Source organism: Lynx canadensis, chromosome C1, assembly GCF_007474595.2.
Source record: "Lynx canadensis isolate LIC74 chromosome C1, mLynCan4.pri.v2, whole genome shotgun sequence".
NCBI lineage: Eukaryota > Metazoa > Chordata > Mammalia > Carnivora > Felidae > Lynx > Lynx canadensis.
This window is the reverse complement of record NC_044310.1, coordinates 18,982,500-19,002,326: the sequence shown is the minus strand read 5'-3', so window position 1 is coordinate 19,002,326 and position 19,827 is coordinate 18,982,500. Positions and strand designations below refer to the sequence as shown.

At 57.9% G+C, this 19,827-nt stretch overlaps 1 protein-coding gene across 1 annotated transcript; it reads right to left on the bottom strand.

Moving 5' to 3' along the window:
* Positions 1 to 1,851: 1,851 nt before the first annotated feature.
* SELENON (selenoprotein N) lies at positions 1,852 to 19,321 on the bottom strand. Its single transcript, XM_030328051.1, has 13 exons — positions 19,273 to 19,321; positions 18,647 to 18,870; positions 17,768 to 17,885; positions 14,035 to 14,165; positions 10,835 to 11,047; positions 10,450 to 10,574; positions 9,740 to 9,877; positions 8,038 to 8,119; positions 7,460 to 7,648; positions 7,043 to 7,148; positions 5,654 to 5,766; positions 5,459 to 5,560; positions 1,852 to 4,179 (listed from the first exon to the last, which is right to left on the bottom strand). The coding sequence occupies exons 1-13, from the start codon at positions 19,319 to 19,321 to the stop codon at positions 4,009 to 4,011; spliced, it is 1,761 nt and encodes a 586-aa protein (XP_030183911.1). The 3' UTR covers positions 1,852 to 4,008.
* Positions 19,322 to 19,827: the final 506 nt, after the last annotated feature.

Sequence of the window (19,827 nt, the reverse complement as noted above, 5' to 3'; positions counted from 1 at the left end):
CCCCTCTCAGAGGCCCAAATTGTGTGGCGCCTGCTGTCCCTAAGCCTACTGCAGCCTTGAGAATCCTCCACCTGGCGCTCTCCAGGCCCTCCGGACCCAGCTCTTGCCTTATCTCGCCTTGGTCCCCTTTTCACACTTCATGTTTCCCAGCCAAGACCCTCTACAGCCTTCTGTCCGGCAGGAAGAGGCCTCTTTTTGTCATGTTTTCTATTTTAGCCGTTATCTCACAATCTACACAAGGCAGCTTCAGTGAGATGGTAGATTGATGGGCAAGACCCCAGAGGCATTGGGAAAGAGACCCACATTCCTTCCAGCGTCACTCACCCACTCCCTCTTTGTTCTTAAACCCTCACCGTCCTGGTCCTGGTCTTCATGGCAGCCAGGCCTGGGTCGCATGCCCTCCTGTGACCTCAGTATACAGCAGTGCCTGGCTCCCAGGCCACAGTTCTTTGGTCCCAGCTGCCAGGGACAGGCTGGCTTCATAGCGGGGACCGGTTTGGGCAGTCACACAGGGCCTCTTGCTCAGAACTCCGTGCTTGCTTTAATGCTCTGCTATCTTCCCCCCTGAAATTAATATATATGTAATAAAATTTAAATATATATATATATAATTTTATATTATATATATTTTTAAACAAGGGGCCCTGCATTTTCATTTTGCACAGGATCCTGCAAATTATATAGCTGTCCTGGCCAGAGACCTCAGAGTTGTCCACCCTGATCCTTATCATGTTTCAAATGATGAAGGTTGACTTCCAGGTCCAGCCCTCTTTCCAGGATGGCAAATTAATCATTGATTCTCTCTCCTGGTCAATTGCAGATCTTGCAGTTTCACCCCAGTTGTCTCTTCTAGGGGTGGCAGATGTCTTGGTGCTTGACCCAGATCTCCTCTACCCTACCAGTGAATCCATCCTCCAGCTGCTGTGTTGGCTGCACACAGCTGCCCCCTTCTCTGGAAAATTGCACTTATAAGAGGGAGAACAGAGGCTCTAACCTGCGAAGTTACTTCATCCTCCAAATCAACAACTAACACAGGGTACAAAAGGCAGGTTCTACTCTGTGGTGTGGCTTGTGTTCCAGAACCTTTCGCCTGTGATCATTCTAGGGCTCGGATTGGAGATTCTATCCTTGCTTAACATTTTTCTTTTCCCCATTGTCATTCCTTCTTTTAATTAAAAAAAAAAATGTTAAAGCTTTTTTTTTTTTTTTTTAATTTTTTAAAGTAATCTCTACATCCAGCATGGGACTCAGACTCATAACCCGAGATCAAGGGTCCCATGCTCCTCCAACTGAGCCAGCCAGGCACCCTTTCTTGACTCCTTATACAGGTTTTTCCTGAAGTGTAATCCTTCAAAAAAATTATCTAATGCCTGTCTCAGGCTCTGCTTCTAAGACAATGTGTAATTAACTTTAGAATCTCAACACAGAACATCAGATTCTAAAAATAGTAGTAAGTTCTACTAACTAGGTCTATCACAAACTTACTTTAAGAACATCACTTGAGGGCCGCCTGGATGTCATTTGAACATCTGACTCTTGATTCCGGCTCAGGTCATAATCCCAGAGTCTCGGGATCAAGCCCTGAGCTGGGTGTAGAGCCTGCTTGGGACTCTCTGTCCTCACCTAACTCTCCCCCTGTCCCCTCAGTTTCATGCTCTCTCACTCTCTCAAAAAAAAAAAAAAAAAAAAAAAAAAAAAGAATATCCCTCGAGCCCTCTGGTGACATTTGAGTCCCTAAAGGCATTCCAGCCATGCTCCCTTGCCCATCTGCCAAGCCAATCTCACAAGAGGAGTCAGACCAAGGATAGAACTGACCAATATCCTACTTAAAGGAAAGGCACTTAGAACCACCCTAGTCTCTCCAATTTTATTATAAGACATGTGGACAGGGGAGAGAAGTGGCAGAGGGGTGACAAGAGGGCAGCTAGGGCCCTCCCCCACCATGAGCTTCAAGGCACAGTTGGGGGGGGGGGCAGTCAGGAAAAGGCATGAGATGAAGATCAGAAAGCCCAAGCAACCAGCGCCTTACAAGGGACAAGGATTGCTCAGTGTGGGGTGGGCCCTCCTGGACCATCATGGAGGGGAAGAGCCTGCCGGGTGGGGTAGGGAGGTGGAGTCTCTGCTGACACTGGGTGGCTCATGGGACTGGCTACTACCACCCACCCCAGGAAGCACTGAGACAGACTTCGGTGCCCTCCCTCCCTTTAAGGGGCATGGAAGCACTGCCTCCCAGAAAGGACACAAAGAACTTGGCTGAGCTTGCTGGCTCATGCCTCATTTTGTCTGGGGATCAGAGGGGGCTGAGACATTTTGGTTTGAACTTTTTCACCTCAGTGAAAATGGGCAGGGGAGAGAGGTGGGGGTGCAGTGCAAAACGAAAACACCAAAATCAAGACACAGGCTGAATCTCAACTCTACCACTCAGTGACCTTGGGCAAGTCACTTCACTTCCCTGAGACTCAGTTTCTTCATCTGCAAAATGGGATCGATTAATATCTCCTCACAGGTTGTGAGGATTAAATGAGAAAATAGAAGTAAAGTTAACAGAGTGCCCGAGAGAGAAGGCTCGGTATGGATACTTCAATGGCAGGCAGGGGTACTCAGCATATGGGAGGCCCGGGAGTGGTCCGAGCAAGTGTCTGCCTTCCTCTTCCAGGCTTAAGAGTGAGCCCCTATGGGGCAGGGTTTGGGGAGGTTTGGCTCCAAGGCTTTAATGAAAGCCCAGGGACCCTCATGGGCCTGAGTGGAGGACAAGGATAGGGTTGGGGGTACAGTGACTTTCTTTTTTAAAAAGCTGGAAGAAAAGGAAGAGAGGAATATTTCTTCCCATAGGTGCAGCTGCAAAGACATCAAGCTGGGCCCATCTAGGATTTCAGATCCAGCCATCATGGGGCTGCTGCTGGGGGAAGACACCGCCCCTTCTTTCTCCTCAGTGTTGGGGTTATCAAAAATATCTACAAACTGTGAGAAACTTCACATAAAAACACTTTTCTGCAGGTATAAAAAAGACTGGCTGTACTCAGTGGCTTGGGACATAGACCAAGGCCTTAAGAGAGGCCAAGCAAGGTCAACGGCCATTCGGTGGGGGGGCACGCAGGTCTGGGCTGCCCTGACAGCTCTGGGGGAGGCTGTGTTCTTTGGCTGAGCTACACTTCTGTGGAGCTGGGGCCTGAGGGGGAGGGGGCTGGCTCCAGTAGTCCTACTGTGACCCTTGCTGGGTAGGAGGTGGGGGTGCCTTGGCCCTGGGCCTCGGAAACTCCTCAGTGGACTCCCTTGCTAAGAGCAGAAGCCTACTTCACAGTGAACCTCCCCAAGCAGCTGGCTTCCAGCAAGTCCCAAATCAGGGGTTGGGGTCCTATCATTAGGTTGGATTGAGTGGTCTGGAGAGCTGAGGTCTGGGGTACAGTGACTTCTGGAGGGTTTTTCCCTGAGCCTCCAGAAGGCTGTCTCCAGCTAAAACTGACTCCCCTGGGGACACCAGCCATAGGAGGGCAGCCAGGAAGAAGGCTCCAGACAAACAAGAGTGCTTCCCTGGCAACCTCTCCCCAGCCCCCAGTCCGGGCCTTCTTAACGTTTCTTTCGGGGGAGGGGGGTGGTGAATGTAAGGAGAGAGGGGCGCCCTGTCTTCCTGGCACCACGCCTCCCGGATCTTCACCCCACAAGGACCTGGGCTTCGTGCCTGAGTGGGTGAGGTCCAGGGAGATGACCTGAGGTCCCGTTTCTGGTGTCCTGAGCAGCTTCTGGAACCACGTGGGTGGTAAAGGGCTAATGGTGGCAGCTGGAGTCAGAGGTTCATCCGTCCGGTCACCCCAGGCACCCCTTGTCTGACCCTTCACTGACCTCCGACCGCACAGGCAGCCTGGGAGTGGCGGGGTGGGGGTGCCCGAAGTTTGAAATGTGCCAGGACCGCTGGCTCTGAGCCCGAGGGGCCTGTCTTCAGTGTTGGAGGCCTTCGCCTCAGCTCCCCCCAACCCCGTCCAGCCTGGCCTCTCATGGTCTGAGGCCACACTAGGGCTGGAGGAGGGGCAGGCCGCGCCGAAGGCCTTCCTTCAGGAACTGCATGTAGGTGGCCGTGGACGGGTCTTCAAAGGTGGACGAGAAGCTGAAGACGTTGTTCTCAATATCCTCAGGCTTCATGGAGGTGATGTCCAAGAAGTAGTTGGCATTGATGTGGTGGACCTGGGAGAGGGTCTGGGTGAGGAGAGCGAGGGGGCCCCTCTTGCTCCCGCTCTCTTAGGAAAAGGGGACGCTCAGGCCTTGACTGTCCTCGCTCCGAGGCAGATGGCAAACACGCAGGGCAGACGCCAACCAGAGGCTGTTCCCCTTGCCCACCTCTGCGCACACAGGGCCCTCTGCCGGCAGACCTCTCCCGCACCCCACCTGCCGGGCGGGGACCTCCTGCCTCTCGGCCTTTTCCTCGCCCCCACCCCCCATGGCCCCTCTTCCCCCCGCCCGCCGTTCCTGTGACCCATGAACCCCACACTCCCTTGGGCCAAAATGCCGACCCACTCTGTGTGCCTGCTTCCCCCTCTGCCTCTCACACTGGCTAGTCAGCTCCTTAAGGGCAGGTGCCCAGTACAGGAGCCAAAAAACACAAGGTCAAGTGAGCAGGAGAGCACGGTCCCCAGGCCAAGTTTTGTCTGCCGAGCTCTGTGAGGCCAGGGCCCGGCCACGGCCGGGCTCTGCTGGGCTGAGCGGTGGCCCTCTTCCAGGCAGGCCTCGGCTCTGGCTCCCCCACTGCTCCCCGGCCTGAAAACCTGGGGAAGCTGGCCACCCTCCCACGGCCCGCAGTCCCACACTAACCATCCCTCAGGACTCAAAGGGTAAGGGGCAGGAGATTCTGAGGCTCACAGGCAGGCCTGGTTTCAAAACCAGCTGCATCTCTTAACCGTGCAACTTTTGCCAAGTCTCTGCACCTTTTTGAGCCTTAGTGTCCATGTTTGCAAAATGGGCACTCGTGACTGTCCATCTCCCAAAGCCGTTTGAGACCTTGACGAGAGTGTCGAGTGTGTGAGTGCTCGCAGGGGCCCCTGAGGAGAGGTAGGGTCTTGCAGCTTGGTTCGGCCTGGGGCCCCCTGGTCCTCTCTGCTTGTCACAAGGCCTGGCCCCTGCTTCCTCCTTCCATCCCAGAGCTGGCCACAATGGTCCAGGGTGAGCTTGCCCTTCCCGTCCACTCTGCCGCCGGCCCGTGCTCACGGCTGCCCCATCCCCAAAGTGCTACTGAGGTCCTCCTTCTCACGGGAGGGTCCCAGCACCTGGTGGGGCAGGCAGGGCGGGCAGGACAGTTCCCACTTTACAGATGGGGACAAGTGAGGCTCAGGCTGCTGGGAGACCAGCAGGAAGTAGTGGAGCCAGCCCTGAAGCCTGAGGCGATCTGTAAGTCCGTGCCCTTGCTTTCTGCTTCCTCCGCCCCGCGGCGCCTGGCCCGGGCTGGGTGCAGGTACTGGGGGCTGCCTACCACGGTGCCATTGGGCAGGCAGATCATCATCTCCACGGGGAAGCTATACTTCTCCAGGTGCAAGTCTGCGAGCTTCTTGTGGGACGGGTTCTCCTGGTTGTTCTGTGGGGACAGTTGGGCGCGCTCCTGATGCCTCAGTCTCCAGCACTCTCCCAGGGCCTCCCACGGGGCTGTTCCCATTCACCTTCCACTCACCTGCATGTCTTCCAACTCCCTCACCAGGGACCAAGTGCTGATGAAGCTCTCATTAAGGAGGGCGAGGATGGGCGAACTTTCCAGGACAGTCTCCCGGAGAGTCCGCCCTGAACCTGTTCAGGGAACAGCACGGCGAGAAGAGTGAGGCCCGCTCCCATGTCCTACTAGCTTTTCTCCGGGTAATAAACCTCGTGGGCTGTAGAACGGTCTGTGCACGCCGGTGAGATAACAGATTCAAAGAGCCTGCCACAGAGTAGGTGCCGAATACTGGGTAGCTGCCATTGCAGTCAATAATATACTGGCATCCTGGGCGGAGATCTGTGGCGGGGGGGGGGGGGGGTTCAGCCAGGGACTTGCAGACAGTGGCAGCTTCTTAAATCCGCTTAAACTCTGTGGCCCAGGGCCTTTGCACGGATTGTTCTACCTAAAACACTTTTTCCTCCTGTCACTTGATAAATTCCTACTCATCCTTCAGGTCTCAGCTTAAAACCACGATCTCTAAGAAGCCTTCCCTGAGCCCCCCGTCACACTCTGGATCCTCCCCTGGGTGATGCTCCCCACCCCACACTTGAACTTATTCACTCAACGTCTGCCTTCTGCACACACCGTGCTCCCCAAGGACAGGGACCACTTCTGACTTCCTTATTAGAAGACTCTCAGCACCAGGCCGACGCCTTGGTGCAGGAGGTGCCCAGGAGGTTTGTCGATTGACTGAATGAGGGCAGGGGCACCATTTTACTCATCTTTGGGACCATTGTCGGACACCCAGAATCTTTGTGTCCAGTAGGCCTTGGGTGAATCTTCTGAATAAGTGAATGCCTGGCCAGCCTCTGGCACTATTTTTCTCTCTCGCTTGTGTGCAACACTTCACAGAGCCCAGGCACTTTTACATCCATCTTCACAACTCTGGGAGTGAGTATGTTACCCCTCCTTCACTGTTGAGAAAGCTAAGGCTTAAGGAGGGGAGTCTCAGACCATAACATGAACCTGATAGTGAAGAAGGTCAAATAAGGCCTCTCCAACGGCTCTTCCTTTGCCAGCAGGGTGGCCTCCTGCCAGAGCCCCAAGGCCCTGGGGCCTCAAAAAAGTTTCCCTTTCATTGAAAAAAAAAAAAAAAAAAAAAAAAAGGGAGGGGAAGTCATTTGGCCAAGGTCTCCATGCTGAAAATGACCAAGCTGGGCCCCTTTTACTGCGAACAGCAGCTTCTTCTGAGCTCGGCACACAACCCCTTCTCCCAAGCCCTTCTCCCACGCCCCTGCCCTGTGTAGTCCCCAAGTCCCCCCCGCCCCCTCCCCCGCTATGTTCCAACAGGACAGTCCTGCTGGTCTCAGAGCCACCTGTACCCCATGAGGTATGATATCTCCCCCAGACTGGCAGGGTCTCCCTCACCTCAGCAGGACTGGTCATCCAGGGCCCCCCACAGAAGAATTGAGTGCACCAGCTTGTTCTTGGCCTTGGCTTGGTCGAAGGCCTCGGTGAATGGCAGATAGGCGACCTGAGGCCAAGTGGAGACAGAGAGAAGCTACTGTGTGAGGCTAGGGTCCTGTTCAGGAGCTCTGTGTAGTGTGTGTGTGTGCGTGTATTTGTAGTGTGAGTGTGTGTGCGAGAAAGGGTATTGCTGAGCCACGGGAATGCCTCCTCCAAGTTCTGAATGGCCAAAGAGAGGAAAGAGAAGCCCCTGGCCAGGCCCTGCAGGGAGGTGGCCTCAGCAGCAGGCCCTGTACCCAGCCTGGAGACTAGCACCCACCTGCTGCTCCCCCAGCCCTGGCCGCATAGAGCCCGCCCCTCGCCCTCACTCCTGCCCACCTTCTTGAAGGGGTACATGGCCACTTCTAGGCGCCGGGCAGCCTCCTCCCAGCTCAGCTCCTGCTGCCACTTGATCTCCTCAAAGACAAACTGGAGGGGCTCCCCTGAGGGTGGGCGGCTGTCGATCATGTTGCCATCCTCATCCAGGATCACAGAAGGCACCGACGGGCCCAGGGCCTCCAGTTCCATCTGGCCCAGAGGTCAGTGGGGGTTGACATCAGTGAGGGTGTCTCAGAGATGGGCAAGAATCCTTAAGAGACCCTCAAAGATATCCCACTCATTGCAAAGGTGGAGAGACTGAGGCTCTGGGAAGGGCAGGGCCTGGTCAAGGCCGCAGTGAGTCTGGGACAGAGCCAGTGTCCATCAGGGGCTCCTTCTACTATGTGAAGCCACCTGGGGGCTGAAGACAGCTGGTGGGTTTTCTGTGCAGGGTCTGGTGGTTTCCCAGAATCCCACTTCGGGGACAGTTGGCCTCGGCCTGCCAGGGGCTCTGTCCTTCACCCTGGACCGCCTGAGACACCCAGCCCTGCAGCTGAATCCTGTCTCCTTCCCTGGGTCGGGACCACTTGTGTGCTCACCTGGGGGATATAGCCAATGTCCACCTCCATATTGCTGTTCTCACTGGCCCCATACAGCCACTCCATGTCCACATTCAGAGACCTGGGGACAGGTGAGAGGGTGGCCAGGGCCGAATACCCCCACCACCAAGGCCCATTAACCGTATGTCAGACTCTGAAGTACACAACTCTCCCTGTGTTACAGATGAGGACACTGAGGCCCGGCAAGGTGAACCCAAGTGGTCTCGGGGCCACTGGGGTTTTGACAGCCGAGGCTGGGCCCTCTTCTGTCCCTGGGCTGCCTCTGCCTAAGGCACTGCAACCACACAACACTCCACTGGCCCTGCCCCTTCTAGTTCACAAAGGGCTTTCACATCTCCAGGTCATGTCTCCAGTGCTGCTCAAGACTCTGAGGTAGAAAGATCATCAGTGCCTCCCCTCGGACACAGAGAGGGGCAGGGGCGAAAACCTGGCACCGGCCTCCCTGAGCTGGCCTCCCCCGCGTGCCCTCTCCCACAGGAAGTCTGGCCCCACCACGAGCCATCTGCACATCTGCCACACGAGGGCAGCCCAGCACCGACAACCACCCACCTTGGGCCGGGGGAGCTGGCCGGAGGAGGTGGGCAGCCAGCCCTGTGGCCAGCTCCTGAGACACAGGCTCAGGAGATCCTGGGCTGGTCGTTTGCCCCTGCCCTGTTTCATCCAATCCGGGACCCCCACCTCCAACTCTGGGGGGCCGGGAGGGGGGTGGGGAGGTAGGTGTGCCCTGGGCTGAGCCTCTACAGCTGAGGGGAAGGAGACAAAAGCACTCTGGCTCCTGGGGACAACTTTCTGTTCCCAGGCTATCCCAACTATCACTCTTGCTCTGGAGCTATCCCTTCATTTAGCAGATGAGGAAACTGAGGCCCAGAGAGGGTCGGGGCCTTGCCCACAGCCATGCAACCCACTGGTGCCACGGTGGGGACTTACTATGGGCCTCCCAGCCAAGGTCTTGTCCCTGTCCTGGGTCACTCAGACCTACTAAGCAGCCTCTTGCTGTCAGGGAGGAATCTGGAAAGACTTGAAGCCAGGCCCTCTGGGTCCCATGCTCTTGACAAGAGGCTGATCCTGAGCAGGTTGGGCACACAGGAAAGCTGGCATGGAATTCTCCCAGAAGCCCCCTGCCCTCTACTCCCCAGGACCTGAGGTAGCAAGTACAGGTGGTGGAGGGTCTGCCCCCGGGCCTTTACACGTGCTGCTCCCTCTGCCTGGCTAAACCCTCCTAACCCCCCAGGTCTCTGCTTAGATGTCTCTTCCCCTGGGAAGGCTTCCTGGACCCTGACCAGGCAGATCCCTGCCCACCTGCCAGCCCTCCCCTAGGGGGACATGAGCAAGCTGTGGTTACAGGTCTGTTGGAGGTCTGTGAGCAGTATGAGGGCACTGGGCTCCAGCTTTGGGGAGGGTCTGTTGGCTGCTGCCCTGGGTCCCAGGCACAGAGTTGGCAGTCCGGGCCAACTGGGCCATGGTTGCCAGGTGATGGAATGACCCACCTCAGCTCACCTCAAGTTGCCTCCTCCTGGGTCAGCTCCAGGCCTCCCCCAAGAGAGGTGGCTCTGGGGAGTGAAGGAGGGGCAGCAACTGAGGGGGCCTCGGGGCCCCTGCACCTGAGCTCCTGGAGCTGGGCGGAGGGGAGCGGGGCAAACTGTGGTGGGGTGCAGGGCTGGCCCGGGGCCCAGGCTCCCACCTGTGGTTGGGCACGAAGAGCCGGAAGTCTCGGACATGGGTGGCATCTTTGGAGAGGATGATGTGGCCAGTGAACTGGCCTGGCGAGAACCAGAAAGGGAAGTCAGGTGGCTCGCTGAGCTGGAACTCGGCATGGATCCTGGGGGGAGAGGAGCCTGGCTGGGACCAGCCCCCTGCTGAGCTGGAGCCCTCCCCCCCACCCCCACCGCCACCACACTGTGGCTCTTTTGCCAAAGCTGGGGAACCCTTGGCCAGATTCTTGTGTGGAGAACAGGGCTGGGGAGGGAGAAGCCCCGAGGCCCTAGAAGCACTGCCCGTCCTCAGGGCCCGGTTCACACACCGCCTTCTCTGGAGGCCACGTGTGACCAACTGTCCTCTGAGCCCTCACAGCTTCTGCAGGGGTGTGACCCGGTGTCACAGCTCTTCGACACTCCCCTCTGGGCGGGCGACAATCACAGCCACCGGCCTCATGCTACGCAAGCACCACGCTTTCCCCTTGTTCCCAGGAGGAAGTCACCACCACCCCTAGCCACAGATGAAGAAACCGAGGCCCAGAGAGCCAACACCGCTCGCCCAAGACCAGAGGGTGGTACGCGGTGGCACTGGGGGCCACCAGGCAGGCCCTGCCCTCGCGGCGCTGTGCCCTTCCGTGCTTCCCCCGGGTCCCCAGCCGGGCAGAGAGACCAGGAGGGGTCTCTGAGGACTACACACCGGAACATGACGGTGTAGTAGAAGTCGCTGATGGCGGTCAGGCAGGCGACAGCCCCCTGAGGGGCAAAGCGGGTTTTCACGAAGGGCCGAGGGTGGAACATGCTCAGGAGCCGGTGGATGATGACCTGAGGGGAGGGCAGTGGAGACCCGTGCCGGCTTGTTGGGTCCTGATCCCCTAGGTGAGTTTCCGCTCTGGACCTGCAGGCCTGGGCCTGGGGTGGGGGTGAGGAGGGGGAGGCAGGAGAGAAGGCGGGGTGGTCCTGGCACTGGGGGTCCAGGTGCGGAGCAGGTGGGGAGCAGGTGCAGAGGGGGCCGTGGCTGGGCTGGGGTGGGGGCAGGGGTGGGCTGGGCGGAGGGCCCCAGGGTCACTACAGGCAACCCTCACCTCTTTGCCCTTGGGCGGTGGTGGGTAGAAGCGGTTGTTGGATAAATAGCCGGTGAAGACGCTCAGCTCACTGGGGATGATCCACCACGGCTCCCCCAGCTCCACTTGGCCCCGAGGAGGAAGGAAAGGCCGGAAGTGTCGGGCAGCAAACACCGCGCTCGGCAAGGCCGCAGTCGTCCAGTTGCGGAGGCCGGACAGGGCCAGGCGGGAGACCTGGGGCAGCGGAAAGCAGAAGCCCTGGGGCGCTGAGAACCACGATGTGGGGGTCCCCATTCCATGAGTGGCTGGAGGTCTCCCTGGAGCCGAGGCTCACCTCACCCCACCATCCTCCACCAGCCCCCAGCCCAGGAAGCGGCACCCCCACGGCCTGCTCAGGCCAAGCCCAGGCTCCAGGCAAGCAGGGCCACCCAGGGCTAGTACAGGGGTGGGGGTAGGGGTGCTCTGTGCAGGGATTCGGCCTGCCTCTTCTCTTCCTGGTTAAGCCCAGTCACACGGCCCCGGTCCCAGGCCTCACTGGCACATGGTCCTGCCTCCCTCCTTGGCACCAGCTGGTGACCGCAACTGCCCCTGCCTGCCATGCCTTCTGCCAGCCTTGCCTTCTCCCTCCCCTTCTTCTCTTCAAGTCTCCTCCCCGGGATAATGTCCTGCCGAGGGGGCAGAGGGTTTGGGGGGAGGTTTGAGGAGAAAGGTGGTAACCACCTTGGGGGAAATCTCTGGGGCAAAGAGCAGGATGTGACCACAGAGAAGGGGCAGGAAGGCAATCCCCAGGGAGTGCCCACTTCCCCTGTGGCCAGCACCCCGGTGGCTGGGCACCTGGCATGCCTGGGGTCCCTCAGCCATCTCCTGTCACTTCGGTAAGGTGCCCTCTCCGTCTGGTGAGCTGCTGTGCTGGATGGGACGAGGGTCAGACTGTGCAGGCCTGACTGTCTGCACATCTAGAACACTGAGGCAGGATCTGGAAGGTATCCTCCAATAACACCTGCAGCTTCTACCTTCTGTAGCCCCTCCCTGCCCTCTGCGCTCCAGGCAGGAGTCGCATGGAGGTGGTGGCCACCAGGACAGCAAGTGCCTGGCACCTTGTGGGGGGCGGGGGGTGGCACTTGGCCACCAGGGAGCTGCCAGGTCTTCAACAGTAGCAGGCTCCCTCTCCCTTCCGCGCCTCTGCAGTGGTGGGGGGCCAGGCTCATCGCGAGGAGGGAGGAGGGGGGTTCTCAGAGCTATCCCCAAGAGGACCGAGCAGGCAGGTTCTCCAAGCAGGGCCCGCTGTGCAGGGCCAGGTTGAGCTGCCTGCTGCTGGGTCCTGCCCACGGGCTGGCCACCCCTGCAGGGGGAGCTGTGCACCAAGGGGGGGCTGCGCTCTGTGGGGCACTGCTCCTGACCCATCTTCCTATAAGAGCAGCTGTGCCCAGGCACCCTGCCAGTCCCATCCCGTCCTCACTGCTCTGCCGGGGACTGATCTACTCGGACAGCTTCAACCAACTATCGCTGCCAACCTTGCCCACCCAGGTCTTCTGCAGAAGGTCAAACCTGTGTTTCCAACCACTTATTGGACTGTTCCCCTGGATGTCCCCAGGCACCATGACTTCAGTGCATCCAGACTGACCTCACGCCCTCCCCACCAGACCCACTCCCTGCTCTGGGTCCAAAGGGGCCAAGGGCCCACCCTGTACTTGGTCACCAGCCAAAAGCCTGAGCCACCCCTCCAGCCCCAACCCCCACTTTCCTTCCTCTCGATCATCACTGCTTCCCCACCCCCACCTCCTCTTCCTTCCCGAGAACTGGTCTTCTCGTCTCCCATTTTTCCCCAGCTGCCGGCCTGCCGAGCATCTGATGAGGGAACCTTCCCATTTCCAAGTCTGCTGTGGTAACTTGCTGCTACAGAATGAAGGCCAAAGTCAGGCAACCAAGGTCCTCCGTGGTCTGGTGACTTCTTTTCTAGCCCCACTGACCAGGATGCCCTTGCACGTGTCTCCTGCGCTCTGGGTCCAGCCGCACCAGCTCCCTGTCCTCAGGTGACTGGCCTGGCACTTTCTGCCTTCAGACCTTTGTTCATGCTGAAGTGGCATTTCAGGAGAAAGGCTGAGTAGGTGTGGGCTGGGCAAAGAGGAAAAGCCTCTCCTGGCAGAGGGAACAGCATACGAGAAGGCTCACAGCTGGAACAAAGCCTCGACATCTGGAGCGGCTGGAACAGAGCAAGCCGGTGGGGGGAGGTCTGGGAAGGCCGGCAGGGTGTGGGGATGCCCCGGTGCCATGGTGGGCTTGAGACCTTGGCCGTGAGGCCTCAGGTCGGGGCGGGGTTGCTCAGGAGAGCATTTGTCAGGTGCCCTCCCTACCCTATGACCCCCTGCCAGGGACAGAACCTCAGGTCTGGTTCAACAGAGTTCAGCAGAGCGGCTGTCAGGTGCCAGGCATGGGGCTAGGGGCCTGAGGATGCATACAGGTTCAGGTCACAGCCCTTACCCTTGAGAAACTCACAGCCTCGGGAAAGACCGAGTTACAGAAAGTAACGAGCCTTCGTGAGGCGCCTGCCTCCACAGTCTCCAGTGCGCTTGCTGCTTCCTCTGCCCAGGCCCTTCTCCCCCCTGCCTCCCCTGGCTGAGCCCCCTTCTCCTGCAGTCTCTATCAGATTCTTCCTCCAGGAAGCCAGCCCAGATCCCATCTGGGTTAGGGGCTCATGCTTATCCCTCCTGCACCAGACGGTGTCCTAGACAACAGGGTCAGCACCACACCCACTTCTGGACCCCCCAGGGCCTGACACACTGGGGGGCACAGAGGGCAGTTAATAAAGGAAGGAAGGAAAGGGGGTGCCCGGGTGGCTCAGCCAGTTTAGTGTCCAACTCTTGGTTTCAACTCCGGTCATGATCGCAGGGTGGTGAGATCGAGCCTGGTATGGGGCTCTGCACTGAGTGTGGAGCCTGCTCAAGATTCTCATTCTCTCATTCTCTCTCTCTCTCTCTCTCTCTCTCTCTCTCTCTCCCTCTCCCTCTCCCTCTGCCCCTCTCCCCCACTTGCGTGCTCTCTCTCTGTCTCTCTCTAAAAAATAAAGATAAGTTTAAAAAAGAAAAAGGAAAGGAAAGAAGGAAAGAAAAGCAGGGCACAGACCGATTCTCAGGAGGTGAAGGTGCGTGTGCACAGATGATTCTGTATCTGTGGTCCCACCTGTGAGCAGCCTCCACTGCCCCCCCGCCCCGCAAACTCACCCCCAGGAACCCATCTTTGCTCTTGGTCATGGACTCCGGGATCAGAGGCTGGAATCGGGCTTCTATGGTGAGCGTCTCCTCGCTGGGGTCAAGGGGCAGCTCCTCCTCATAGCTGGTAGCAGGAGCTGAGCCTATGAGACACGGTCAGTGAGGTCCCCGGAGAGGGGCCCTGCTCTCAGGCTTCAGGGCCTCTCTTCTCGGGAAGGGGAAGCCCTGAGAAGAGACAGGTGAGTAGCAGGTGAGTGAGAGAGCCAGGCTTGGAGCTGGAGTAACAGTTAACGGACCGAAGTAACGACAAGTAAGTATCACATTTTTGTTTCCCTGGAGCTCTGAGAAGCAGAGAATACCATCATTGCCAACTCTATCTCACACATGAGAAAGCAGAGGTTCAGAGAGGTGAAGTCACTTCCCAAAGATCACACAGCTAGGTAGTGGGGGGAGTCAGGATTCAAACCCAGACTTGTTTTACTCTAAACCCACAATCAACCATGACCCTCTTCTTAGGGCATTGTGATCTCAAAGACTCAGTTTCCTTAAAGGCTCAGGCACCAGGTGAGGTGGGTTCAAATCCCGCCCCTTAGCAGCCGTATGATGTCTGGCCAGTGGCTTGTTATGAGGACGGGATGAGAGAATTCATGTAGCGGTAGCACCAGGTTTGGTACAGAGTGAACCCATAATAAACTTGACCTATGTTACTCCTACCGGAGGTTTCAGGGTCGGGTTGCCACAGAGCTAGGGCTCAAACCAAATTCTTCTGACTCCATCCCATGCTCTACCAGGCCAAGCTGGCTGCAGAAAGGCCACTCTCGTCCCCCCTCCCTTGTTCTGCAAACTGAGTCCGAGATGAACTTGGTGTTGGGCTCACCAAAGGCAACATCTGGGCAGGCAGCTGCCTCTCCTGGCGGCCGGGGTCCTAGCACCAAAGAGAAGCTACTGTCTGGGGCTTGGAGAAGAGAGCACGCGGGCTCTAGGCTGAGGTCAGTTCCATCTCCTGGGTGATCTGGGGCAAATCCCTCAGCCCCTCTGGTTTTCCCACATGGGGAATGGACACCGTGCTGCCCTGCATGTCCCTGTCATGGGGGCCTTGTGAGGAAACGAACGCTTGTCAGAGACTCGATCAGAACAAGGAATGAAAGTGAGAAACAAACCACCTTTGACACTGTCTTTGGTGTCATAAGCTCTGCGGCTACAACGTCCTCAAGAATGCCAGTTTGGAAGAGAGGACGCTTGCTTCTCCCTGGTTTTCTGGGTGGCCTTGTTTCCCCATCCGTAAAAGGAGGGGCGGCAGTGGCTGAACTTGATTTCTTAGATCTTTTCCTGCCCGAGGCATGCCAAGTTCAAGCCCTTCAAGTGTGGACGGAGTCATGATGGAGGTTTAGGGAGAAATGAAGCCTATTTCAGAAGGGGTGACTAACAGGAGGGAGGGGCCCTGGACACCTCTAAGGAAAAAGACAGTGAGTGGAAGGTCTTGTCAGGCTGCTGTCCCCGGGCAGGTTCGTGGTACAGAGATGATGCTTGGCATCTGCTGATGAACCTACTGACAGACCAACTGGGTGCGTGCGGAGCAGTTCTTAACCAGGAATCATCAGAATCACTCAGGATGTCTTTTTAAACTACAGATGCCCCGTATCCTCCTCAAACCTACTGAGCCAGAATCCTAAGGGGCTAGAATGAGGAAGCTGCCCCCCCCTTTTTTTTTAATTTTTTTTTAACATTTATTTATTATCCAGAGACAGAGAGGGACAGAGCTTGAGCATGGGAGGGGCAGAGACACAGAATCCGAAGCAGGCTCCAGGCTCTGAGCTGCGCGGGGCTCGAACTCACGAGCCACGAGATCATGGCCTGAGCCGAAGTCAGACGCTTAACCGACTGAGCCACGCAGGCGCCCCTAGGAAACTGCCCTTTTAATCAGCACTCCCCAGCAGCTCCTGATGCAAACCCCTGTTCTAAAGAACCATTGTTATTTCTGCATTTGTAAGCCAATGCAGCAAAACTTTCCAAAGAGCAATCAGGAAACCTTGGAGGAAGGGAACAATAGGAATGTGTAAGCTTATTAGGCCTGCCTGGTTTTTTCAATTCTTTTACTGTTATCAGAGATAATTATTAATAACAGTGTCCAGTATCTTATGGCCTTCTGCTTTTTTTCATAAAAAGTTTTATTTCCTTACAAGTGACTCAATACAGACAATTCGTAAAACCTTGAAGATATAAAGAAAATTAAACACACTCATAACTGTACCAACTAGACAGCCTGCTTCTGTTTCCTGCATAGATTTGATATTTTTGGCTTTGAATTATTTTAGTTTTTGTTTTCCTGAAACTTGGTTCAGTTTTGCCCTCGTAGTGGCCTACGAGGTAATGGAGAGAGGGATTATTTTCCCCTGATGGAGAAAAAGATTTATGAGAAAAAAAAAGCGGGGGGGGCTCCTGGGTAGCTCAGTCAGTTGAGCATCCGACTTCAGCTCAGGTCATGATCTCTTGGTTCATGGGTTCAAGCCCCGTGTCGGGTTCTGTGCTGACAGCCTGCTCAGAGCCTGGAGCCTGCTTTAGATTCTGTCTCCTTCTCTCTCTACCCCTCCCCTGCTCACGCTGTCTCTGTCTCTCAAAAATAAATAAATGCGAAAAAAATTAAAAGTGCCCTCAAGCCCAGAGAGCTTGTCATTATGAGGGAACCCACCCTCGCTGTCCATAAAAAAGGACAAGGAGGAGGCTGTGTGGATGCTCAGAGAAGTGTCTGCAGATAGAAAAGGTCAAAGCAAATCCGCACGAGGCTGACCTGTTTACCTGCCCATCTGCTTTCACGACAGAGCTGAACGTCACTGAGAGACACTGACACACGTCTGCTCCAGCAAATTCACACTTTTCAACTGACCCTCCTCCTCTGGCGGGGACTGTGGTCACTGGGCCGGCAAGTGGCCAACCTCCCTGACCCAGCCTGAGACACGGAAAGCCCATCACGTGCTCGGTGCTTACTCGCCCGAGAGCGGCCGGCATCTCTCCCTTGCCTTTGCCATCATCTACTGACCTACTTACACCCACCAATTTGGATAACAAGATCCCAAGTTCAAGAAATGGGAGAGAAACAGACACAGCGGTTGGGGCAAGGGTAAGACAATGAGAGGCATTTAACAATTCATTAGAATGATTCAGGCCCTCATCTTTATAAAAAAAAAAATAATAACTGATTACAATTAGGTAAAAATGGATTGCTAGAACGGGCTAGGAATCTGACAGCACCTAAGCAGAGTTTAATACTGAGTAATACTAGTGAGAACTCCTATTGAAAGCTAGCTACTGTATACTCTGCAGGTACTGTCTCTAACCCTCAAACCTGTGAACAGGTGCGGGACCTGGAGCCAGATGGCCCCGGTTCTAATCCTGGCTCTGCGCCTCAGTCTCCCCAACTATAAACGCGAGAATTAGGACAGCGGCTACCTCAACGGGACACCGTGCAAATTAAAGAGAGAACGCAGATGAAGTGCTTCAAGTCATGTCTGGAAGGGGTCAGGCAACCTTAACTAGTATTTGCACTTGAGAACAGGCTCAGGCGGTGCTAGAAGAGCTCGCCCAAACCGCCAACTAGAAAGTGTCAGGGCAGGGAGAATCCCAGGGCCGTCAGGACCCATCATCTCCCTCTCCAGGTGGCCTTCCTGCTCAGAGCAAACACAGTGGCCAAGAAGCTGAGGGCCATGCCTCGGTGCTCCCCACCCCAGTCCCCAGCCTCTCCTGGTACCTGTCAGCTTCTCAGCAATGGGCTTGAACTCCTCCGGGCTGATGTACAAATCCCGGTCTGTGTCCAAGGAGGAAAAGAGAAAGAGGCCTTCTGTCCCCAGGGACTTCAGTGCTGACTCCTGCTTGGGAGGAAGGGGCTCCGCTGAGCACCACGTGAATACCCAGCTGGGGTCCCAAAGCGGCAGAGGGGGCAGCTCCCACCACCTCCTTCCTGAGTTCTGAGGACGCTTCCAGTCCACCCATTCAGATGTCACCTCTGCACCACCCCAGAGCCCCAGTCCCCGGCCGGGTCCCTGCTTCACTCTGCTCCTTCATCCACCATCCACTACCCCCCAAGGCTGCCCTAGTCTTCCATCTGGCCCCGTCTCCATTTCACACTCTTTCGCCAGTGTCCTCTCCTGTCCCCCAGCACTGTCCCGGCACTCCCCAGGTCCCCACCAGGCTCTCCAGGTCACAGCTTCGCTCCCTCTGTCCAGGTCACCTCTCTGGACAGCCCCTCCAGTCTGTCCCAGGCTCTGCCGCACACTGGGCCGATGCTCCCGCCTCCCCGCAGCAGTCTGCCCAAGTCTGCCCGACCCCACCCTCCCCACCCTTTTTCCCTCCCTTTCAGGCCACCGTCCCCGGCCCACCGGTCCTGACCTTTCACCCTGCCCCAACCCCAACCCGTGCCTCCCCATCCCCTCCCCCGCCCACTCCAAACCTCCCTCTGTACCCCGGACACCACCCCCCCGCCGCCGCCGCCGCCGGCTCCGGGCCCCGCCCTCCGAGCCCCTCCCCTCGCCTCCTCCGAGGCTCCCCCCGCCCTCCGAGCCCCCCTCCCCGGACCCCCGAGCCCAGGCCTTGGGTGAGCTCCGCGCGCGCCCTTCCCCGCGGGCCAGACCTGCCGCGCGGCCGCCTGGGCCTCGGCGTGGCGGGCATAGGCCCGGGCGGCGGCAACGGCGGCGGCGGCGGCGACCAGGGCCCCGAGCAGCGCCAGGGCGCGGCGGGGCGCGGGCGGTGGAGCGGCGGGGCCGGGGCCGGGGCCGGGAGGCCCGCGCTCGCCCGGCCGGACCCAGGCCCATGGCGGCGGCGGGGCTGGCGGACTCGCGACCGCGGCGGCGGCGGCTGGGCGGCAGCGGCGGGGCGGGGAGGGGAGGGGAGGGGAGGGGAGGGGCGGGGCCGTGGGGGGCGGGCGCGGGCCCGCGCCGGGTGCCGGCTCTGCAGCGTCCCGGCGAGCCGAGCGAGTCAGTGGAGGGGCGCCGGGACTCCCCGCCACCCGCCTGCCAGCCCGGCCCCGCTGTCGCCGAGCCTCCTCCCTGCGCTTGGCCTCCCGCAGAGAAAGCGGCCTCGGCGTCCCGCCCGGCGGAGGCCAGGGAGGCGGCGGGGCGGGGCGGGGCGGGGGGTCGCCGGGGAGGGCACTCGTGGGCCGCCAGGCCTCGCGTCCCCTTCTGTCGGCCGGAGGAGGGTACCCCTTATCCCACCTGCTTTCTAAAACGTCCTCAGTCATGGAAAAGAATAAAACACTACGAAGTCCAGGCCGTATTCCATCCCCTTCATGGTCCAGCTGGAAGGCCATCGCTGCACATTTGCGGGGGTGGGGGGAGGGGGCTCTACTTCTTCCAGGCCACACACAGGCGGTGCTGCCCTGAGACCCTCACCTGCTGGGGCTAGAATGTCCTCACCTGTCAGGACGAGTCAGAAGAGACCCTCCCTGCAGGTTGTGGTGCGGAAGAAATACCTGGGCTGGTGGGGCTGGCGGCCTCTTGGCGCCGGCAAGGCGGGACTGTGACTTGCCAGCTACTCTCTCCTCTGCTGGACGGTGGCATGGCCACAGGAGTGATTTTTCTAGGGAACAACTCTTGGCATGCTTGGAGGAGGACCCTGGGAATGGAGGCCGATGGAGTTTGCAGAAAACACTTTTGGATCCGTCAGTGCTTTTGGTTCCTGTCTCCAGGAGCCTCTTTCCCCTGGGGCCCTCTTCCATCATTTCAAGGTCTCCAGGAGCCCCGGGATGGCTATCTCTTTCCCAGGAGACGGCAGAAACTGCCAAAGCTTCTAGACAAGAACCCTGGCTGCGGAGAA